The 25,107-nt window shown below is 38.1% G+C and overlaps 1 protein-coding gene across 5 annotated transcripts in view; it reads left to right on the top strand.

Annotated features, from left to right (window-relative positions):
- The window catches only part of ELP6 (elongator protein 6), a 74,443-nt gene that overhangs the window by 15,837 nt on the left and 33,499 nt on the right, over nt 1-25,107 (top strand). For all 5 annotated transcript variants that reach the window (XM_089158576.1, XM_089158574.1, XM_089158575.1 and 2 more), the window contains one exon: nt 12,711-12,783. In XM_089158576.1, the coding sequence (XP_089014702.1) occupies nt 12,711-12,783 (73 nt within the window). The remainder of the gene's footprint in view (nt 1-12,710; nt 12,784-25,107) is intronic.

The following is a 25,107-nucleotide window of genomic DNA, read 5'->3' as shown; positions in this document are numbered from 1 at the left end:
TTGCTTTAACTCAAACAAGGAACCTTCATATTTCACTGTAGAAGAATCCAAATTGAATTCTAAGAGTAGATATGGGGTCCTAGTAAAAAGCAAAACAAAACTAAAGGACGCCTTCACAACTTAGGAATCCAACAAGGACTCTTTAATAACTTAACATATATGGACTCAAATTAAAAAACAAAGATAAGTTTAGGGTTCCACAAACATAATGGACCCAACTAAACCCTAATTTTGACTAAAAAAAAGTGCTATGTTACCAAAATAACCTTGCTGGTACTAGGGGCCATAAGGCTCATGGAAACAACCCTAGGGGCTATTTTTGGCCCTGAATTTGGTTCACCTCAGCAAGGCTTAAACAACATTTTGGAAGATGTTTGTTTGTTAAAAGATATGAGAAATCCTGACTTATGTCTGAGTGACATAACAATGCCTTTATATTTATATTAGTAACTTGCCAAAACAAGAACATGTCTCCCTAATGTGGGACTATTACAATGAAAATAATGAAAATAATTTGATAAGACAATTCTACCAGTAATAATAGAATAACTAGTATTGCATTACAACAATCCCCCTTAAGTTGGAGCATAGATATTTATCATTCCCAACTTGCTAATGATAATACTGAAGACTTTGATACTCAAGTTTTTTGTAAGAATATCAGCCCTTTGAAAGCCCTTTGACAGTTAGAGGTAACAAAAGTAATACAAATAAGTCATGCCTCAATCTTCTCTTCAATATAGTGCTTTTGGATCTTTACATGCTTGGTCCTATCATGCTATATTGGATGGTGAGCTAGGCTAATTGCTGATTTACTTTTAAGTACAGCTGTATAGGTATCTCTGAATTTGATCCAAGCTTTTGAAGTAGCCCTTTTAACCATAGCACTTCACAAATACCTTGAGCCATTGTCCTGAATTCGGATTCAACACTAGACCTTGCAACCACTGCCTACTTTTTGCTCCTGTAAGTCACTAGGTTGCCTCTTACATATGTACAGTAGCCAAAGGTGGATCTTCAGTCATCAAGACATTTTGCCCAATCTACATTTGTGTATGCCTCAATTTTTAAGTGTCCATCGGTTGAAATTTAAATTCCTTTTCTTTGAGTAGCCTTAAAGTATCTCAAGATTCGGTATACTGCATTCAAGTCCTAAGGAGTAGGGATTATGCATATACTGACTAATATGACTGAAGCAAACGTGATATTTGATCTAGTATAAGATAGATCAACTTCTTGAGCAACTTATGACAACTCATCTTGTCAACCAGTTCTCCTTATTTTGCCTTCGAGCATAAATTAGGCTCAGCATGAGTCTCGATTGGCTTGCACCCCAACATTCCAGTTTCTTTCAGTGGATTAAGAGTATATATCCCTTGAGAAACGGAAAAACCACTGGCTGAATATGCTAACTCCTGTCCTAGGAAGTATCTGCGCTTCCCCATGTCTTTGATCTCAAACTCGGTTCCCAAAAAAGTCTTCAAGGCTGAAATCTCCTCCTCATTGTTACCTGTTATTACAATGTCATCCACGTATACTAGTAAGTACAATAGTATCGGGATTCTCTCTCTTGATAGACAGGGTATGATCTGCATTGCTTTGTTTGTAGCCAAATAAAACCATGACTTTATGAAATCTTCCGAACCAGGCCCTGGGAAATTGGTTTAGCCCATACAATGCCCTTGTTAACTTGCACACTTTCCCAAGAGTCTTAGTAGTAGCATATCTCAGTGGTACATTCATTGCATACCTCCTGTTGAATTTCTTTATAGAGGAAAGCATTCTTCACATCTAGCTGCTGCAAGCATAGAAGAAAATTCGACAATTTTGGTTGAAATGTCTGCATTTTTAAAAAACTAAATGAAATTCCAATTATTTTGGAAAAGTTTCAAATTCCGACCGAAATTTCGACCAGTTCGACTGAAATTTTGACCGAAATTTCGACCATTTCAACTTGTTTTTCCTTAGTTTTTGTTGATTTCTATCCCATTTTCACCTAATTTCCACGACTCCTTTGCCTTCAAACCTTTTTTACTCTTTTTTTTGCCTCCAAACACCTCCTAAGCCACAACAATTACAAAGGAACTCTGGCAACAATAGAATGTGAAGCATGACCCATACCCAACAGTTCCAAACCTCCCATTTTTTTATTTTTGTTTCGTTCATGCCTTAAATGATCTTGTATTGCCTTGAAATTAATATATGTTTAGGCTATGACTATGATCTATGATTGTGTTTTGTTAAACTTATCTTTTTATTATTTACTACCATATTTTTATTTTCTGATTTTAATAATTATTTTCTAAAATTATGTATTTTTATTTTATGTATGTATGATATATAGGCTTCAACTTAATATATGTGAGACACCATCGCTTGATCTAGTTGGTCATTTTATTTTGTTGACTTCTTGTATATGTAACCATTCTACCAAACAATTCATGTATGTTGATGATTCTCTGCCTGTATGCAATACAGTTTGCACTTGTTGGAACAAGTCATTTGGTAGTATACTTGAATGATAAATTTTCAAAAAGGTTCTTTTTTGGGGCAAAATACTAGTTCCATTGTGTTTATATGCTTGAATTAGGTAGTATACAAGAATCCAAATCATTTTGAGTCCATATGAGGCCCGAAATTGAAGTTGCAATTTCCCAAAAAAGTGTCCAGTTTGGACCGAAATTTCGATGCAATCGAAATTTCGGCCTTTTGCAAGGTCGAAATTCGTAATTCGTGTTTTGGTCGAATTTTTTTCCTTGGCTGCAAGTTCCACCCTTTATTTACTGTACATGAGAGAACAACCCAAATTGTATTCATCTTGGCACAAATGTTTCATGATAATCTATCCTGTAAGTCTGAGTGAAGCCTTGGCTACCAATCTTGCCTTGTATTATTCTTCGGTCCTATCTGCCCTGTGTTTGATGACAATTACTTGTTTGCACCCAATAGTTTGCTTTCTTGTGGGCAAAGACACCAGTTCCTATGTCCTTTTTTCCCCCCAAAGCTCTAATGTCCTCATCCATTGCTTCTTTCTAGTTTGAGTGAGACAATGTTTCCTGCCACGTGTTAGGAACAAAAGTAGAGAACAAAGAGGAAACAAAGCTTGAAATTCAAGGGATAGGGACTGATATGAAACAAAATTGAAAATAGGATATTTGGTGCATGTGCATGGCTGCTTTCTTAATGCAAGTGGTACATCCAAATTGGGATCAAGAGATGGTTCAGGAATAAACTCACCTGGAACTATTACCTCAGGACTAAGAGTAAGAGCTTCTAACCGGCTTGGTATAGAAGGGGGTATTTTCTCACGGGACACCTTTGATAAGTCTTTGGAGGTCATTGCTCCCCTTGCATATTAGTATTTTTATCCACCAGCTATTCTTGTGTAGTCACTCCATCTTCTAAGGAAGGATCATCAACAGGAATCTCAAGAGCAATATTTAAAGGAGGAACAAGGACTGAAACCACTTCACTAACACTCTCCCCCTGAAGAGGTTTAGGGGCAAAGAAGGGAACTTGTTCCTAGAGCATAATATCCATGGGAACAAACATATGATGAGAAGTAGGGTGATAACATTCATACCCTTTCTAGGTAGCAGGGTCACTAAGGAAAATACACCGTAGCCTTCGTGGGTCCAACAACTTGCCATGAAGATGATGGTTTCGGGCAAAGGCTATATATGAAAAAACTTTAGGTGGAATAGTAAGGTTGTTGTCCTGAAAAGAACAAGGGGATAAAGTTGTTGCAATACTCGGGATGGCATTTGGTTAATCAAATAAGTTGCAATAAGGACAACATCCCCCCAAAATTGAGGAGACACATTTGTAGAAAAATCAGGGAACATGCGACCTCAAGAAGGTGTCTATTCTTTTGTTTGCCAACCGCGTTTTGAGGAGAGGTGTCGACACAATTGGCCTGGTGTATGATCCCATGGTTAGCTAGGTAAGAGAGAAATGCCCGACCTAAATACTTAATTCCATTACTTGTTTGCAGGATTTTTACTGTGGCCCCAAATTGTATACTAACTATTTTATGAAAAATCTGGTAGCATGAAAATACAACACAATTTTGGTGGAGTAAGTAGACCCACGTGGTTCTAGTGCAACAATCAATAAAGGTAACAAACCACCGATGTCCAAAAATAGAAATAGCCTGGGATGGACCCCACACATCAGAGTGAATAACAGAAGAAGAAACACGACTATCATTATGTGAAACTGGGTAAACATGTCTAGATTGCTTGGCTAAAATGCGAGCATCACAATGAAAATCATTCAAATTACAGCGCTTAAGTAACTCAGGGAAAAAACTTAGATAACGTAAGTGAGGGAATGTAGCTTAAATGATGATGCCGCAATAACAAGGTAAAAAGAGTAGAAGACGCAGAACTGAAGGCTGTAGAAAAAGCCGACGGAGACTTGTCCGACAAATAGATCTCCCTTGTTATCTTCGCTGCCCATCATATACCCTGTTTCAAGGTCCTGTCATGGTGGCTCGCCACTAAAAAAAAGCTAGATCTCGATCGAGATGGCGAGATCTCGGTCGGGATCTACCCAAAAAATGGCGGTAGTCTCGGTGGCCCATCTCGGTGGGTTTAAAGGCTCTTGTTGGGCTGAAACTTGGTATTTAGCCTATTTAAGGCCTTTTGAACACATTGGTGACCTTAAATTTGTGAGAAAATAACCCTAACTATGTCTCCTAAGTCGACCCTATGTGTAAAATCGAAATTCTGTGAAATGCAAGGTTAGAGACTTGGGCTAACCTCTTTGATTAGTTAGGGTTATCTTCTCACAAATCTAATCATAGTTATGAAATACCCACTGTAATCTGACCCGGTGCTGTGATCCCCGTATTGGTACCCCGATGACAGGCAAGTGTCCAAACTCTGCTGTTATTAATTACTGACCATGATCTAGGCTTATGCTTCCCATGTTGAATTCAAGATCATGCATGCTCGCATCATCATTTAGTTGCCCTTGCCCCTGGTTTGATCTGCTCTTCCTACTCCTAGCATAAGTTCGAGAGATAGGGGAACTGTGGGTCGCATGTCTCGGATGACTCGAACCTGGTGGAGGTGACTCCCTTTGTTGACACTGACTTCCATTAGAAACACGACCAGCCTGACTGCCTCCATGACTCGAACTCGATGGCTGACTTGGGCCACTTGGCCCTCTGGTATCATCAACATCATCTGAATCCCCACTACTAGTTGTCACCTCAGTTGTTTTAAGTCGACCAGGTGGCTCCTCAAATGGTACAGTTGGTCGTCCTTCTGATGCCGCTACAGCAGCAGCCTGACCCTCATCAGAAGATACGTGCTCAGCCACAACATCTAGGCCCATAGCAGCAGCAATGGTAGGATCCGGCTGCCCTCCTGGCCCATCCAGCATTGGACCACCTCGATCCCTAACCCACTGATATATGACATCATCTTCCTCATCTTCTGCGGGGGGCTCGTGGAATACATCAGTCAACTCAATCGGTTCACGATTGTCGTCATCTATATCATCTTGTATGTGCCCTACTTTCAATCTCATGTTTTAATGCACATACACTAAGTCCTCGAGCCTCTTACTCCCCAACTGTTCCCGTACCTTACTATGGATGAGCGAGAAGGTGCTCCAGTTCCTCTTGCAACCAGAGGATGAGCATGTTTGTGAGAGTACTTTAATTGCTATGTCCCTGAGATTTGGCGCACTAGTTCCATATAGCACCCATCAGTCAGCTGCATAACCAAAAATATGAATGCATTAGGCAAGTAAATCTTTATATTTATATAACTTATCAGTTATCATTTATAGAGTTATAGAGTTATAGACTTAATGACTTATAGAGTAGTGGACTATTTACCAGGATCAGTTTTTTGCCTAGTTGCAACTGCAAAAGGCTTTCCAAAACTCCCAGAGGCATCCCTGAACTCCCTGATCTGTACACCAATTATTTAATTATTGTATTATGTATATGCTTAATGCACTAATGCAAGAAGTTGAAGAAACAATTGAATAAGTTCTCACCTCTCCATTAATTGTCCCTTGCATGACGGGATTTGACACAAGCTTCTCCACCACGTCTTGCACCGCAGTCATCAACTTTACAACAAGCTCCAGATCATTCTTGTAATGGTACTTTGGGTTGAGGTAGTAAGCTTGCATTGTGGAAATAAAAAATTTGGTTAGTGACTTAGTGATTTGGTTGTTTACTTGTTTATAAATTATAAGTTATAACAAATAAAGAATGTAAATTGAAGTATACAACAAAAACTTAAAGACTTAAAAGTGACTCACCAGCCAAGTGCAAAGGATGCATCAAGTGCATCTCCCATCTATTATCAGATGATCCTCTTGTAGGATTTGAAGGAGCTAGGGGCAGCAGCTCTAACCAACTCTTTCATTTGCTGGAGGGCAGCATATATGTGGGGCATTGTGGGCTTCTTCTCCGAATCCACCATCCTTAAAACAAACACAATAGGCTTTATAATGCCAAGTGTCCTATTCAGCTGCCTCCAAAAGGAATAATCAGCAATGGTTTGTTGGGCTAGTACTGCATCAGGATGGCTAGATCCACGCCAACCAAACCACTCCTCACTTGCAAACATGTGCCGAAGACCCACCACTTTCTTCTGGAAGCTTTTCAGAGCTACATAGTTGGTGGCGAATCTAGTCAATCCAAGTCTGACTAGATCACCCTTACAGTGGTTCCTCATCATCTTCAGCACATAACCATGGTTATAAATAAAATTACTTACCCTTCTAGCCCTCTCAACCACAGTATTGATTGACTTTCTTTTCCCCAAGTCCTTCAACAGAAGATCAATCGAATGAGTTGCACATGGTGTCCAAAAGATTTGGATCCTGCTCTTCTTCCTCATCAACATTTCTCCAGCTTTTTTGAAGTTAGCACCATTATCTGTGACAATTTGGACAACATTCTTTGACTCTACCTCGAAGACCACCTCTCTAAGAAGCTTGTAAAGGTAGTCAGCATCTTTGATCTTATCTGAGGCATCCACTCACTTAAGGAAGGTTATCTTTCCATTACAGCTTGCCATGAAATTAATGATGGACTGTCTAGTAGGACCAGTCCATCCATCAACCATCATAGTAACACCATATGTACTCCATTTTTCCTTTAATGAACCAATGTATTCATCCACCTCCTACTTTACCTTGGGTAAATATTTATTCATTACTTCCCAAGCACTTTGGCCTTTAAACCCTACACCTGCCCTAGCAACTGCATTGATCATCCCCTGATAGTATAGTGTTTTGGCTACATTGGCTGCAATGTTGTTGTAGAGCATGAATTTGTTGATTGCCAACCTAGCTTTCTCCTCCCTACTGCTTTCTCTACCTCCAGCAAGCATATATGGAATGCTTCTTTGATAGATGTCTTGTTGGTTGAAGAGGGAGGGGTCTTGGTCAAATGTGGAATCATAGGGCGCGTTTGATAACGTTCTTAAAAAACGTTTATGGCGTTCTTCTGTTCTTTGGGAACGGAAGAACGGGTTAGAGGCGTTTGATAAAACGGTTCGTTCTTCTGTTCTTTAAGAACGGACCAGTCAGAAAAGTGTTCTAAAGAACGCTTTTTGCAGAACATAAAAAATATGTTTTTACCAAAGAACAGAAACGGAAGTGATAAAATTGGTTCAAATTGAAGCCTTAGAACAAGTTTATCAAACACCCACTTCTTTTTCAACTCCCAAAAAAAAAAAAAAACACTAACATATTCTATTTAGTGTTTTAAAAATATTTTCAGAACGGATTTATCAAACGCCCATTTTCAAGTAAAGAACAGTCTTTTAGCACAGAAACATTAAAAAATGGTTTTGCATAAGAACTGGTTTCTTAGAACGGAAACGTTACCAAACGCATACATAATGTCTAGTCTTCCTCCTCCTTTCGGTCCTCTCAGTCTCAGTTCCTTGAAAACTATGTCTAGGTGGCATGGATGCCCCTGACCCTGAACCACCTGTTCCCCTTGTTTGTTCATATTGCCTCACACTCTCAGCATGTAAGGACTATTTGCTAGCTTCCATTACAGCCTTCATCTGTCTCCATTCGGATCGTGACTCAACACCCATAACCCTCCTCTTTTCATCGTCGCTTGACTCCTCATCAACATCAAGAATAGGTCTAGATAGCACTGTATTCTCAAATTCCCTTTGCTTTTGTGCCATCTCGTGCTTTTTTTGTTTCCCTCCCCTTAAAGTTGCTGCAATTGCTTTTTGCACTTCATAAGGAACCTTGGGACACTTGGAAACATCTTTGTAACCACCATCTAAATGTTGCTTTAATCTGGTTGAACTACTAGAATTCAAAGTCTTGAGGCAATACTTGCATCGGGATTTCTTCTTGTCAGTAATCAGTGGATCCCCATGTTGCCAAGCAATGTTTTGAGTCCCACTACCAGTGCCGCCACTCCCACTAGTTGTCATTTAAGATTCAAATGTACATCACTTAAAGTCTGAAATACATACATGAATGTTCCCAAATAATCATTAGAATAATTTTTAGATACATAAAAACATGTAAAAACAATTTATAAAACAACAAAACACACACTTTGTTCTAAGATAACATATAAACATTGCTCAAACAAAAATGTTTGTATTTTTAAAATAAACTACATAATATGAGCATCATTTAAAAAAAAAAAAAAGATAAATTTTTAATAACATATTATTTTTTATAATTATTTTATGTAAAAATAATTTATAAAACAACAAAACACATTTTTTTCTAAGATAACATATATACAATGCTCAATAAGACATGTTTGTATTTTTAAAATAAACTACATAATATTAGCATCATTTTAAAAAAAAAAGATAAATTTTTAATAAAATATTATTTTATTTAATTATTTAAATAAAAAAATACAGCAAGCATGATAATCAAAATATTAATACATGAGATTGTAGCCCTCTAAATGTAGTTTAACATAAATAATAATCACATTCATATCATAAGTATTTATTTATAATCTTTAATTTAATTTTTTAGATAATATATTTTTTAACTATGAAAATTCAAAAAAAATAAAAAAATAAAATTAAGAACAGAAAATTAAAATTTTTTCCATGAAAGTGTAGATCAAAGCTTGATCATCAACATATATTTATACCACACTCATATAATCATTGTAGAACCTTATATTTGAAAAAATTCAAATTTGGGGGAAAATCTTACATTTCTTGAAGATCACTTGAAATTGGCTTGAATCACTTGAAATATGCTTGAATTTGTTGTTGTAGATGAGTTGATGATGTTGCTAAGTTGAATCCCCAACAAATTCTGGCCAAAAATCAAGTTTTTCGGCCAAAATTGAAGCTCCAACGAGAGAAGGGCGAGAGCGAGGCTCGAGAGAGGCAAGATATGCCTCTCTCGAGTGAGACAAGGACTTTTTAAAGCCCCTAAAACAGCCAAAAAGTGGCCATTGGCGAGATCTTGCCCATATCTCGGCGAGATCTCGCGAGATGGCGAGATCTTGAGCGAGATCTACCATCTCTTAGATCTCGCTTGAGATCTCGTCTCGCTATGCAGAAATAGCGAGATATCTCGCGAGATCTCCCACCATGGGTCCTGGGACACACAATGAGAAGGGGAAAAAATTATTTTGCAATTCAGATCATTAGTGAGACTACTAATGGGCAAATGATTAGCAGAAAACTTAGGAACATGCAAAATAGAAGATAATGTTAGGGAAGGTGAACAGATAATAGATCCCTTTCCATAGATAGGGAAAGAGACCCGTTAGTAGTTCGAACAACTTGTGTCACGGGAACAAAATAATATGAATGAAACAAACATGAAGAGCCAATTATATGGTTGGTTGCGCTAAAGTAAATTATCTAGGAGGGATAGGTTATATTGACAATGTGACAACTGGAGATACTTGTGGTACTTTGTGTATTTGAAGGGGGAACTATAGCAGGATTAACACTTGCATTGGGAATAGGTGCAGAAGATGTTACATCAAGCTTGGTCATCAACTGTCAAAGGTGTTGGAGCTCGTCAGAGAGAAAGGTGATGGAATACTCAGGGTGTCAAAATTAACTTGATGGGCAGATGCTTGGTTTCCTCCTTGGTTGGCATTCCTTCCTCATCCATGGGAATTAACTGGACGACCATGCAACTTCCAATACTTGTCCTTAGTATGACGCTCTTGACCATAATACTTACATTTAACTGGTGTGCGAGAATAGTGACTTGCGCAATTTTGATTGCCTATACTAGCCACCAACGCAGATCTGTCTGGTATCTGATTGTGCACCATCACCGTCCTACAGTTGTCCTCCCTATCAATCATAGCATATGCTTACTCTAACAATGGAAAAGGTTCCTGTGAAAGTATCTGAGTGCGTATCTGATCATACTCAATATTCAGGCCTGCCAAAAAATCATATATGCGACGTTTGTCTTCCCACCTTTGATAGGCAGCAACATCAGTAGCATAGGATGGAGTAAAATGCACATAGAAGTCCAAGGTCCGATAGTATCCACGAAGCGTATTGTAGTACTCTCCTTCTATTGTAGCTGATGGATTTTTGTCGAATCTCAAAGCACTATGCATCTTTCCCACCTTGGAATAAGTCTCCTTGGCAACCTTCCAGACTGTAGTAGCATTAGAAAGGTGATAACTTTCTGCAATACTTGGTTCAATGGAATTGAGAAGAAATCCAATAACCAAGCACTCATCGGTTTCCCCCTTATCTTTTTTTTTTTTGGATGAATAAAATTTCCCCCTTATCTTACACTGTGCTAGGAGATAGGTTGACTGAAGTCCCGTGAAGATGGCTAATAAGATCATGAGGACCAACAAGAAGAGAAACAGACCAGCGAAGATAATTGGTCCCATTAATAATGAAATAACTAATGCTACTGCCTTACAACATTGTTATTAATCTCAAATGTGATACCTTCCTAGATCTACTGCACCGTAATGCCATGTTGGTCCTAGTCTTCTCTCTCTCCGACCAACAAAATGAATCGCAATACCAAAGGCCAGCTTACCAAGGGAATCACTCATTGTTTTGCCATCAAGTTTTTACCTGCATTTCAACCAAGTGAAGCATAAATATGGTGGGCTGACATTTTCTGAGAATGACTTTCCATACAGATTGGACAGTGAACTGTCAAAAGTAGTTATCCTTATTTTCCATGGAGTTCGACTAAGATCTAAGACATCTGATGGTGGGTAAATTTTTTGGAGAAGGAATCCCTGAGTAGGAGGAGAATTAGTCATAGACTTATAGCTCTCCGCACATAAAACCATGTCTAGGAACCCTTAGTACTTCGCAGAGATTCTCTCAACAAGGAAAGAGGATGCTCTCCTATTGCTTCCTATTGCTTCCTCATTAAGCATGAACCAAAAATAGCCCTAGGAATCTAGGATAATGGTGAGAGTTCCTTAAAAGGCATGAAAAGCTGATTACTTGAGGGGGAAGCATGGAGCGAAGAACAAGTTGGTGACAACTACTCCTAGAACACTCAAATCTATTTGGCTTGGTGCTAAACTAAACCTTCTTACATCAGGGAATTCTTAGGGATCTTAGATATCACCAAATTCTGAGTAGGGGATATCTTCGTAGAATTTCTGAGCCAGTGGACAGTCTCCGATTATTTCTAGGTCTCAATCAGATTCTAAGAAGTAAGAAGTTTCTTTCAAAGCTCAACAAGATTAGAGGGGTACTAGAGCCAGAGAATCAAATGCTTCATGTATAATGGGAAAGACCTTAGCCATTTGATTAGAATCAGCATTATGTCTAATTCCTCTCATATCATAGTTGGAAATAAGCACATCATTAGGATGCCAATTGTCAAGCAGCCAAGCCAAATATAAGCATTAAAGCTATCATCAGTACTCATCTGCATGCAAGGCCTCTGTATTCAAGTGCTTTCCTCCCATCTCATGAAGCATCCAATGGAGAAGATGCAGTTGGCATATGCTCAGACTAGAGTTATCTGGAGTATGCGAAATCAATCCAAGACTCTAAGTTCTCTTCTTCAGAGAGACATTTGTCCAATTAAGCTTAATGATGCCAGCAGTATTAGACTTGACCCTAACAAGCCCAAGCTCACCCTCTTTTGCGGATACTGGCCTGGCACTCATGAGATTTGTATTTGAGTGTAAAACGCTCCCATATTGGTTCTTGGTTAAGTTGAAGATTTTTCCTAGTTGAAAAGGGTAATAGACTTTGACCTCCCATCCTTGCCCTGAAAACTTGATTTGCCCTTCCCCTTTCATTCCTAAAACTTCATAAAATTATTTTTACGATGTTTATAATGGAATAGATTGTTGTTATTTTTTTTTTCTGTCTGCTAGTGACTCTGTTTGGCTTTCCTGGTTGACATTCAGTATTGACCCATATTTTTTATGTTAAATTTTGTGGGCTTGGGCTTATGAAATTATCATTCCTTGATCCCCTGACTCTACAATCAGAATCTTTTGGTATAAATTGTGTTTGTTGGATTTGGCAATTATTCCTGGATATTTATTATGGAATACGTGTTTCATATATTTGATTTTTTGTTATGTGTGTTTGATATCTATTAGTTTATCTTCCTGTTGGCATATTGTGATCATATCTTGATTTTCTTTTCTGAGGACTTGCAATCTATTCTCAGATTGTCTGGCTGTAATATATTTTGATCAATAATTTTGGTCTTCTTCCTCAAAAATGAACCATGTTCTTTGGCTGCTGAAACAGAGCTGCAACTTAGTCAGTCAAAGGGAGAAGGGTGGATTCTTTTTCTTTGACATGCTAAAGCTGGGTTATCCAGGTGAGAAGGCATTGTAAAGATTATTCTTAGTAGCCATTTACATCTATATTTATTTTTGGAGTTCATGCTGGAAGAATTGTGACTTGTGAGGTCCATAGCCGTCTAAGGGTATTGCTTCTTCAACTGGGTTCTGAGATGCTAGTGCACCCGAATTTGCTTGATTCTGAACTAAAATCCCTTCCCTTGCCTTCTTGAATCATAATATTGAGAAGAATTTGATGATGAGTCTATCCCATTAAGCTAGATCAATTCATTCACAAATGAGGAAGCAGGGAGGTAGAACACACAATCAGGAATTTCTCTTATCAGAGAATATTGCATCTGAACCAGATAGGACCTCATCAACTTGAAAAATGTTGGGAAATATTTCCGTTGACAACGTCCGCCTGGGAACGCATGATGCCTGGTTGGCCCCTATGTTCCTCCAGAAGCACTGAAGGAGCCTTGGTACCTAATGATTTTGCACCTTCTAACGTCCTTTCTTAGTTTTTTCATCAGGCTTCCAAAACCCACATACACCTCTCCTTATTTTATTCAGTAACAAACTGAACTAGAAGTGGACCGAATTGAGAGTTAGCAGCATAGACAAATTTTCCTGGGAATGATCTATGAGTGACTTCCTTTGTCTTGATGTAATCTTTTACTCTGATCCTCTGTGTGTGGGTGGTTATGTGTTCTTTGAGCCCCTAGCCCTTAGCTATCCCGGTGTTCCAATTTTGATGATTCCTTATGATTGAGTCACTTATGGTCTTTCCACGTGATCGGACTAGCTAGTCTTGTCTGTTATTTATAATCATTTTGTTCTAGAATGTCGAATATGTTTATGGTGAAGGACTCTTTTTTAGATTTCTCGCAGCACTCAAGGAGCTGTCTTTTCTTAAATCATTTTGTTCTAGAATGTCGAATATATTTATGGTGGACTCCTTTTTAGATTTCTCGCAGCACTCAAGGAGCTGTCTTTTCTTAACTTGTGTTCGGGAAGGTACAGCCTATCCTATCACTGGAGAGAAAGAGTAAGGAAAATAAAAATATTATAATACAAAAACTTGAGATTTCTGGAAACCCTGGAGTTTAAACACTATGTTAGTATATCACACTACTCAATACACTGTCAATGGCAGAGTGATGAAGACACTAACCTGTACGACAGATTGCTATACAATAGACCACAAGAAAGGAGCACAGTGATAGGATGCTGGATAAAGTATGCCCGTTTCATTTTGAGGACTTAATGCCTAACATTTTCATGGGGTTGAGGATAGATGTAATAGTGCTTACACCCTGCAGAAATATGCTTCAGTACAAACAATACCAAGGAGCAGATCTGTAGAAATTCCCTATAAAAGCAATTAGTAACTTCATGTAAAATAGGAAATCTAAAAGATAGTAATGTCCCTGAAACAACATCTACTAAATAGGAATTACTGAAGATCTACTTACGCTATCTTCAGTGTGATTTTTTCATTTTAATGTTACCTAAATGAGCAATTTTCCTTATGTTTGCTACCACCTATAACCTATTTTTATATATAAAAAGCTGAAAAAAAATACTAATACTGAAAACAGCTAGAGAGTTGTTTTATCTTTTTCAATAGAAATCGTTTCCCACTATTATTTACTGTGTTTAACAGCCATGTGTAGTTAACTTGTAAAATGTAAATGCCCACTTGTTCAGAAGATTACTTGGCCAAACCTTCCACTCTTTCCCGACACACATTAGAGATGCCATGAGGTGATGATTTGCGAAGAGGTCTTCCTGTGGTAAAAAGAGCATATCAGAGATGTGATGAAGATTATCAACGATAATTCAAGCAAGATTTCTTGAAGTTAATGTCGGTGTTCCTCTATATACGGGAACAATTTTCTCCTGGCTAGGCAAAAGGAAAGGAGCAGAATCTGAAGAGCAACGGATCAGTATCTTTGGAACAGATCTGATGGATTGTCTCGGTACTAAGATCTGAACTTTGAGAGTTGTTACAGGAAGAGTCGAGAAGACTGTTGAGACTTGAGGAATTCCTTAGATCTTGACCTGATCTGACAGAGTCTAGAATCCAAGAAGGCTGTGAGCAGGTTCGTTGAAGATCTGAGTTTCATTTTTGGTATCACAAGATTTTAGTCTTCTACATAATCTCCAAGACCCTCGGTTTAGTTATTGATCTAATAACTTTCTTGGCAACATCACAATTTCTTTTGTGAAGATGTTAGGAATCAACAACCAGATAAATTCCCCGGGATATATCCTTACTCGAATAAGCTGTTGCTTCTGAGATCTATAGGGCTAGACTTGTATTCCAGGCCAAACCTAGATTTCGCTTAGGGTGTATGGGTTGCTTTAATAAGTGGTTCCCAAATCGGCTTGTAATAAATGACTTCTAATTCCCTGGGATGTGTTTGATCTGGCTGTTGGGTTAGGGGTGGTTGAGTTTGGTGTGTTTGGTCTTTGGTTGAGATGGGGTAGATCTTTAGACATGGGATGAAAACTTAGGGGTGCTTCAAGTTTCAATAGTTTGTGATCGGTGGAGTGGGAGATATTAGGTTTCTTAATTTTGGAGGGAAATAGGGCAATAAAAACGAGAATGGGCAGATCTGAAATTTGGGCTGTCTGTTGGGCTGAAACTAGAATTGAATGTAAGGGATTATGGTGGATTGATGGTAAAAATATGGGGCAAAACTGGGGTTAGGGAGTTATGATAGTATTATGGTTTAGGTGGGGGAGAGAATTTGAACTAGATTTTAGGATTAAAACAGAAAGTCACAGATGTTAGGTATGGGGATTTTAAGGAGGGCTTCCAGTAGTACTTGGGTATAGTTGAAAATTTCATTTCGTTTCGCTAGGGTGAAATGGGTGAAGCACTTGAAATTTCATATATATATTTTCAAATTTCAATGCAACGTTTTGGTCAGTTTTTGGGTTTTTTTTTTGGGTGCCAGGGGGGGTTTCAGTGTCCAGCCTAATTTGAGGGCAATAAGCACAATGGAAGTGTTATTTTTGCCCAAATCCTAACCCCAAAGTGGTCCTCTTGATTGGCACATGCCCAGATGCATATGGGCGAAACTGGAAATCTAGGACATGAATTTTAACAAATTGACATATGACTATTATACAAGAGAACTCTAAGAATTTCATTGAAATGCAACAAAAAAAAAAAAAAATGCAATTACTAGCATTCAATATACAAGTGGTAGTGTAGAACTCAGTAGTGAGTACATGGTTAAAACAATATAACATAATAGTAAATAAATGAATTACAAACAATAAATTGGGAAGATACATATAAGAACTAAGAACTCCACAATTACAATATGCATTTGAGCTACTCTAACCTAATTATAGCTATTATGGCGGTAGGATCCATCCCTTGACCCTTGGAGCTTTGCACATATTGGACGTCGTCTATAGTTGTCCATGAAGTAAGTCGTTGCCCTTTTGTTGGTAGCATCATTCACATAAAGTAGCCTACATCCTAGGCTATAGGTCATAAGGGAAATGCAATGGGTATTGTGACTTTGGTTGTGGTGGTAACTATGGTACAGTATAACCAAAAATGGACTCCATAAATAATGTAGATCCATCCTCAAATCCATGTGTGGCAGGCCGGTATGATCCATATGTAGCGGCACCACCCGAATCAGCAGATGAGCCACCATATGCCCCACAATACGTTCCCCCATATCCATATCCATACACGTAGCCAAGCTCATAAGCACCATATGGTGCAAACCCCACACTTTACCTACCATCCAAGCTCATTGATCCTATTGAGTCTACCAAGCTAGCCATGTCCGTGTTTGTCTTACGCGCTGGGTGGAACTAGCCACAGGGCTCTCCAGTGTAACCCCTAGACGTGGAGCCCTTGGTCCTATTACAAGGTGTGCCACCATGGTGCACATCCTGGGTGGCATGCATGAACTGTCGTTCCCTGGTGAATTTGATGGGGCTTGGCTCTGTCTCTGGTAGTGGAACTGCCATACGTTCTGGAAGTTCTCCGCCCCCATCACCATCATCATCATTATTGTCATCACCACCATCAAGATCATCACCACTATCGTCATCATCATCCTTGGCTGGAGTCTTGTCTAGATCCTATGCATATATGGAAGGCATAACATCATCGTTGCATGGGGGCATCGACCAATCCTCGTCTGAAATAGTAGCACCAGTTGCCTTGTGCATCTAACCGACCCACACTTGTTAGCAATGAACTCATTGACATTAACGCCAGCCTATTGAGCAACATGTGGGTCAGGCCTCCCTCCAGGCTGGCCCAATGCTGGCTCACCCTTGTCCCTCGCCCAATCGATGAGGGGGTCCTCATCATCTCAATCCACCTGGAAGATATCTACGAGATTGATGATGTCCTACCCGTTACCCTTTGCTTGGTTCAGTATGTGTTACAACTTCAATCTCATGTTATAGTGGACTAAGGCAAGGTCATTTAGGTGCTCATAACCCATTTGTTTCGCCTCTTTGACTGGATCAAGGAAAGGGTACTACAATTCCTTCACATCTAGAGGCAGAACTAGTCTGCAGATTGCCACTCTCTTGAGGTTCTTTGCAGTCCACCATAGAGAACCCACCACCCAGCTGCATTATAACAAAAGCATTAAGTTTTTTCTTTTATAGATAATCTAATAATATGTGAAATGTAATAATTTTATGCAAGTTATTGATCTAACCTGGATCTGTGCTTCCCCATCCTTGCACAACTGCATCTGAGCCAAAGGACTCTAATATGTCCCTTGAAACCTTAATCTACAATCATGTGAATGGTTAGCTAAATTCTTTCAAAACTCAAATGCAACTCCTAGGTTCAAAGTCCCTACTTCTCACCTAGTCACCTCATCGTTACATAGCACTGAAGCGTTGAGTCCTGTTCAAAATTTGCAATGATGGCCATCACTACCTAAATTAGGTCTGTATTTAACCCCAAACATTTGCTGTATTGGTTTTTGGGGTTAAGATAGTAAGTTGCACTATTTAAAAACTCACAATTAGTTGTAGGCTATGAATTTAACACCAAATGAATGAATTACCAACAAATTGCATATTTACTTACTAACCTTATGTAGTGAATGCATAAGGTGTGCAGCTCATCTATCATTTATGATCTTCAGGAAGTGCCTCTTTGATTTGCTTGAAATATGACTTCCCTCATTACCTCAATGGTTGCATCCAAGTGGGCATAGTGGGCCCCTCCATAAAGAACTCCACTATATGTAGGACCTTTATAATGGGGTCCATCATTCTTCAACACTATCCTCAACTATTTCCAAAATTTGTCTGATGATATAGTAGCATGTGTTCTACCCACCCTGAGTGTTGGATCCTCTCCAATTTAACCAATCCTGTGGTGAAAACATGGATCTCAACCAAGATCTCTTGCCTTCAAATTTCAATACTCTGTAGGATAATGTAGTTCATGGAAAATCTCGTGATACTGGTCACACTATGTCAATATTGCATATCTCTCACATTATGTGAAGAGCATAGTTGTGATCGTATGTAATGTTCATTCCTTGTCTAGCCTTGTCCACTATGCTCTCAACAATCCTGATCCTCCCAATGTCCTTTAACATGAAGTTGATGCAATGGGCCGTACACAGTGTCGAAAAGACACTGTAATCCATGGACTACATCATTATCTCTTTTGCCTTTTTAAAGTTACTACCATTATTGACGACAATTTGCACGACATTCTTCACCCCCACCTCCTCGACTACCTATAGGAGCCCATAAATGTAACTGGGGTCTTTTCACCTACCTCAATGCATCCACAAAACTTAAGAATATGATCCTCCCATCACAATACACTATACAGTTGATGATGCACTTTCTAGTTGGACCATTTCATCCATCACACATTATGGTGACCCCATATATCTCCCAGAAGGACCTCATTGATGCGATGTACTCCATAAGCTCATCCTTTTGCTGTGTAAGATACTTGTTCATGATCTCATGGGGGGAGGGGTTAAGGTAACTTGGACTTGCTTTTGTAATGGTGTCAATCATGGAGTGATAGTAGGGGCCTTGTGCTGTGTTGGCTAGAATGGTGTTGAAGAGCATCCGCTTAGCCACTACTTCCTTCACCTTGCTCTTCATATTCTTCTGAGTCCCTGAGATCTTGGGTTGTTTTATCCCCTTCTTCTTGAAAACATCTAGATCCTACTTTAGTATGGGATCCTGTTGTCATAGAATATCTGCTAATGGAGAAGGACCAGCCTCCAACTCTAAGACCTCCTAAATATCCAAGAAACACCACTAGGCCCAGACGATCCACCTTCTACTGATCTAAAGGACCAACTCTTGCATTGCCTCTAGTCCTCTCCTTACACTTAATGCAATAATGCCTTGGGCTCTGCCATCACCCCCCTTAACTCCCTGGCCTTTGTGGTTATATGTACCATATATGTCAAAGCGTTCGCCTAGGCGGCAAGGCAGTTTTTCAACTGCCTTGTTTTGAACCGCTTTATTAACATGCAATTTTTTGGCTGCTTTTTCACTTAATTGCTACCGCTTTGTTGTATTGTGTGCCTTATTGCTGCCTAGACTCCAAAATGGTCACATTTTTGACATTTTGTACATGATAATATCTTTTCTTTATTTTTTTGAAAATCAAATTTTATTCTACAAAACCATATACGAATTTAATAGTTAATCATTTTGGAATTGGGAATCGATGAATAATTAAACGGATAAGGCACTTATCTGGCATCATACTATTATAGAGGTAAGTAAAAATATAAAATTACTACTTTTATTTTCATACTTATAATTTGATACTTTTATTTTCATACTTATAATTTGATATAGTTTATAATCATATGTTACTATGATGCTTGATGAGATGAACTTATGTTTATGTTCTCTTCTGAATAATCTTTCATAATTATGATTCTTAAATGCTTGTTTTTTTTAGGTGAATGTGATTCTCGAATGTTTGTTTAGCTTATAATAGGAATTTATTAGCATAAAAGTAGTTGTATGAAAAAATTTGACCCAACCGCCTTGCCGCCTTGACAACCTTGGTATGTACGTCAAGGGGATCCTCATCGGAATCATATTCAGTGGGGTAAGTTGAAGGCCTCCTCACTAACACTCTCTGTTTCTCTTCCTTCTTCTTTCCTACCCCCTTTCCAAACTTTCTTACTGCCCATACAACCTCTCTTGAAACCATGTTGCACATCGGAACATCCTTTGAACTGCTGGTGAGCTGTGTGTGCCTTAAACCTACTAATGCCACTACCCATAAACTTAGGGCCGTAGAAGTTACACTGGGTTTTCTGCGTATTACCATCAACATGTGTGTAGTACTGCCATGCAAGGGAACAACAACTTGTCTTTGCTCTGTACTCTCTCCAACTCTCCTCTCTGTCATCGCGTGCCTCGAGGGATGGGAACCACCCTCCCCTTGCATTTGTAAAGCTGATCACCTCCTACTCCCAGACATGATCATTGATCACTATTATAATGATTTCACAAGTCATAATAATTTTTTTCAGATAAAGAAACAATGAATGATGTACCTAGCTAGTAATTTTCCTAATGCTTACATATATATATTTTTTTAAATATAAAATCGTTTTCTAAAATTTCTCTGACAATAAAATTGGCTACCTACTTGCCAATAGCAAAATGGATAATGAAACCATATGGACAACACTTCAAAAACATATAGAAAGCGATTTCATATTTTTTTATAATTTTCAAAACCTTTTTCCCTATTTTTTCATAATTATTTATAATTATTTTACTAATTTTAAAAAGGAAATAATTATTTATTGTGTGGAAAAGTATCGATTTCGTGAGACTGTAAATCGGCCCATGGAGTTCAACATATATTTTTATGTAGGAAAATATATTTTTGACGTAGAAAAAAAATAATAATAATCCACTTTGCCCAAAAAAAATTTCAAAAGTTAGTAGATTGGCTCACGGTGTTCATGCGTGTCCCGTAACTATCTAACATGCATTTTCAAAAGAATTAGTTTAGGGAAGAATGGTATACCTCAGAGATGAAAACTTCAAGGTCTAACTAAAACGAGGCTCGATCCAACCGATTCACACGTTTGCGGTCAAGATCAACGCAATAACATAGAAAAACAAGAAGTTTGAGTAGAAAATCACCGAAATCCAAGTTCAAGGAAGAAATTTCAAGCTAAATTCTCTCAAAGTCCAGCTTATATACGCTTTTTATCCCAAAATATCACGAGATTTTGAATGACTATTGAAATTTCGACAACGGTCGAAATTTCACCGAAGTTCTATAGTTTTGTGTTTCGGACAATATTTTGTTTTGCCATAATCCAAATTTGCAAATTTTGGCAAAATTTCACGAAATTTCGTACCTTGCTTATGACCTTAAATGGAGCCTTGTTGGAGCTGGAATTCTGTTGAAGACAGTGGTCGGAGATTGTCTTCTACAGCCATATCAAGGATCTGAGCTAGCGTTTAGTTAGAACTTTTCTAAGATCTGGATCTTCAAACTTATTAAGGGCCTGTTTGGTTACTTGAATCCAGAGATTTCAAATCTCCAGATTCATGAATCTGAGAATTATACCCGTTTGGTTGTAAAAATCTCTAGATTCATGAAATTTAGAGATTCACATTTTTACACTAAAAACGTGAATCTGTAGATTTATGGGTAAGGGGTGAAATCCAGAGATTTCAAAAAAAGTTATACATTTGCACATTCACAAAAATCACGTCGATCAAATAGTTTTTTTAGAATGTATTCACAAATTTCATTCCACAACCAAACATTTAATTTTATAAATTATGATTCTATAGATTTGAAATCTATAAATTTGAAATCTCTAGATATTTGAAATCTTCAGACTCATGTAACCAAACAGGTCCTAAAAGAATCAGAACTCCCACTTCATGGATTCTCAAACTAATTGACAAAACTATAACTAACACATACAAAGTGCTTGAAGGGAAGCTTTCATTCAATATTCAAATATATGTTCTCATTGAGTACAAACAGCAACAACAATAATAAGCCTTGTCCCAACTAAATGGAGTCGGCTACACGGATTCTTGCATTCCAATTAGTTCTGTTTGAGGCGATGCTAGATACAAGGCCTAAGCTATGCATATCCTTTCTCACCACTTCTCTTAAGGTTAGCTTAGGTTTGCTCCTAGCTCTTCTAATTCCTTCAATTTGGATTATATCACTTCCTTCGTATAGGGGCATTTATAGGCCCCCGTTGTACATGGCCGTGCTACCCAAACAACTTTCTTGTAGCTTATCAGAGCAACTCCTAGACCAACTCTAATATGATTATTCCTTATCTTATACTTTCTAGTTTTTCCACTCATCCATTTTAGCATCCTCATTTTTGCTACATTGAGTTTATCTACATTGTGCACATAGAAATAAATTCGAGGGAAACTTAAGTTTTGACTAGGTGAAAATGGGAAACCTAGGTGGGAAACTGGAAAATTTCGAGGAAATTTAGGACTTTTTTGTACAAGTTTTGACAGGTTTTAGGGAGTATTTTAGGGTGGGACTCTGCATTTAAGCTAATTAGAGTATAAAGAACACATTTCCTTTTTTTTTTTTTGCTAAAAAAGTCAATGTAGATATGTCATTTAATGTACATAACATCAATGTAGTGTTGTTCGAGAAGTACACTATAAACTTATCTACTTATGTACATAACATTCAATATATAATTTCTAACTTCAAAACATCAAATAGAAAGTAACTAACAATAAAAGGAAAGTACAACTCAGTGACAAGAGCAGTGCCTCGGTGGATCCATTCTGTGAGCCGAGTAGTACTATGCTCGTAACATCCTCTCCTCCAACCAATGAACATAGACATCCCATGACATTTTATGCCTATGGTTGTCAAGGTAATCGACAACTGTAACTTTATAAGTCTGGTCATCAACATGCCCAAGATAAATAGTCTGAGGGAATACGTAATTTGGATAGGGAAGTCCTGATGGAGGGGGTATTTGGGAAACATGAAAGAAACAAAAAAATTGAAAATATGGGAAAGCTACGAAACTTGTAGGAAAAAGTCTTAGGTTTCCACGAAATTGTCCAAGTTTCCATGAAATTTCATAGGTTTCCACAAAATTTCCCAAGTTTCCACGAAATTTTCCATGTTTTCAACGAAATTTGGGAATTTTTTTCTCATGAACCAGCTGGTATAGTTGGGTTGAACCAGGTTTTGAGGTTTCAACAAGTTTAGACCAAATTTCGACAGTTTCGATTGAAACTTGGGATTTTTTCCGGTCCCCTAGTTTTTCGTTTTGAGGTTCCCAAAATGGGAAATTTCGGTGGAAATTTCGCAAGCTTTGAGGGAATTTTGTTCTATGATTGTGCATTGTACATCATAGTTAGTTGACTGACAGTCCTATAGAATTTTCCTTTCAATCAGATAAGACTCCGGACGCACCTCTCCATTTCATCCACCCCATTTTAATTCTAACATCATCCCTCATATCACCTATTTTATTTATAATTGAACTTAGGTACCTAAAACAATCACTCTGAGGAATCTTCTTATCGTCAAGTTTCACCAACTCATCGTCTGCCCGATAATTACTAAATTTACGAACTAGATATTTTGTCTTCGTTCTACTTAGTTTAAAGCCTCTTGATTCTAAAGTTGCTCTCCATGATTCTAACTTGGTATTAATACCTGGTTGATTCTAACATGATTCTTCTCACATGATTCTTCTCATTAAGTGGAGGGGTCTATTTATGCTAGACCTAATCTGATTTGAACTTTGAGTTGGACCCTAACTCAAAACAGAAACTAACTTGAAGTAGGATACTTAAAATTGAATAAAAACACATAAAGACTATTCTGCCTTTATAACTTAACTTAGGCAACTTTAGTGATCCCCCCCCCCCCCCCCCCAAAAAAAAAAAAAAAAAAAAAGGGAAAACTTAACTTAGGTAGAATTGACATTAATAAAAGGCAACTAATTAAACTATTTTTGTACTTAGCCTAAGCACTGAACTTTTGGGTCTGTAGAATAGGGGGTCCATGATCACACGCACATATTGAACGAAGGCCCAATACCTGTATCTATCAACCCTACTTTTATCGCAAAGGAAAATAGGCCAATTAAGTATTGGATCTGCATCAACCCCTCCCTCCCACCACTTGGAATATTAACCAGTGGTTTTTATTTTTCCTAGCAAGCTTAAAGTAGCAAAAATTTTCTCCAGCAAGTTCAGCCTAGTGAAAAGGAGACATTGGGGTGGATGGCACATGGATTCAGTGAGGAAGGAAAGCTTTGAGAAAGGTGGAAGATGAGTGAAGAAGAATGTTTTTCACCCACAAGTTAAACATATTTAATGTGATGAGTGGTTTTTCTTTCTAAACCCTGGTGTATCTTTTGGTTGTCAAACGAGTTATATGTTTTCACTAAGTGACTTTTAGTAATGTTTTTTTATTTTGATAAATGAGTAAAAAACAAAATAAAAAATCATACCAAAGATAGCCTTATATATTGAACAACTCTTTGACACAATAGAAACTTGCTTATCTAGTCTCCACAAAAGATTGTAGGAGCATGTAAAGATCTTCTATTAGCATCCATGACCCATGAATGTTATAAAAACTAGTTCTGGTCTATGCAAGAAACTGGGGCAAAGCAGAGCCAGAACCAATGCCAAAATTCAGTTAGCCTGGTTCTGCCCCTTCTGTGGACTATAGTTTTATTTGGACTCTGTATCAGCTCTCCTGGCTTGAAAAAAGAACTTGTCCTCTAGTCTAGTAATTCTAGGAGTAAGCATGGTGTCTTGCATGTACAACCATGGAGAAGATATTTTGCGAAATTCTACCAAGAATTTCCAAATTCGACCCCACCAAAACAAGATGTGGGGGGGGGGGGGGGGGTTTGAAATGAAAAAGCACAAAAGTTTGCGAAATCTCGATATTTTGGTCCTTCTTTTGATTTCAGTATTTTGATGCACTTCTGGGGAAAAAATAAGGGGAAGAATAAAACTGGTCTCGTTGAAATCTTGGTTGAGATATTGAGTTGGATAGCAACACAATGCTATCATCCACATCATCCAACAGTCTCTCTTAACTATTTAACAATGTTCTCAACATTTTCATCTTCGTTGATGATAGTGTTGTCTAGATTATTAGGCATCATATTTTTCTAGTCAAGTTCAGCCTTCATTTCCATCATTGAGTTTAGCCTTTCTTTCTCAAGTTGGGTGCATCTTTACCATTTATTTTTATACCACTCAAACCCCAACAAAGCTATTTCCTAGAGGGAATTCATGACTTCTTGCCCACAAAAAGGACTAATTCCTCCTTAGAGGGAATTCATGACTTATTGCCT

Source organism: Hakea prostrata, chromosome 6 (assembly GCF_041222555.1).
Source record: "Hakea prostrata isolate BN-2017 chromosome 6, UWA_Hpros_2, whole genome shotgun sequence".
NCBI classification, from domain to species: domain Eukaryota; kingdom Viridiplantae; phylum Streptophyta; class Magnoliopsida; order Proteales; family Proteaceae; genus Hakea; species Hakea prostrata.
The sequence above is the reverse complement of the archived record's forward strand: the minus strand, read 5'-3'. Positions and strand labels throughout refer to the sequence as shown.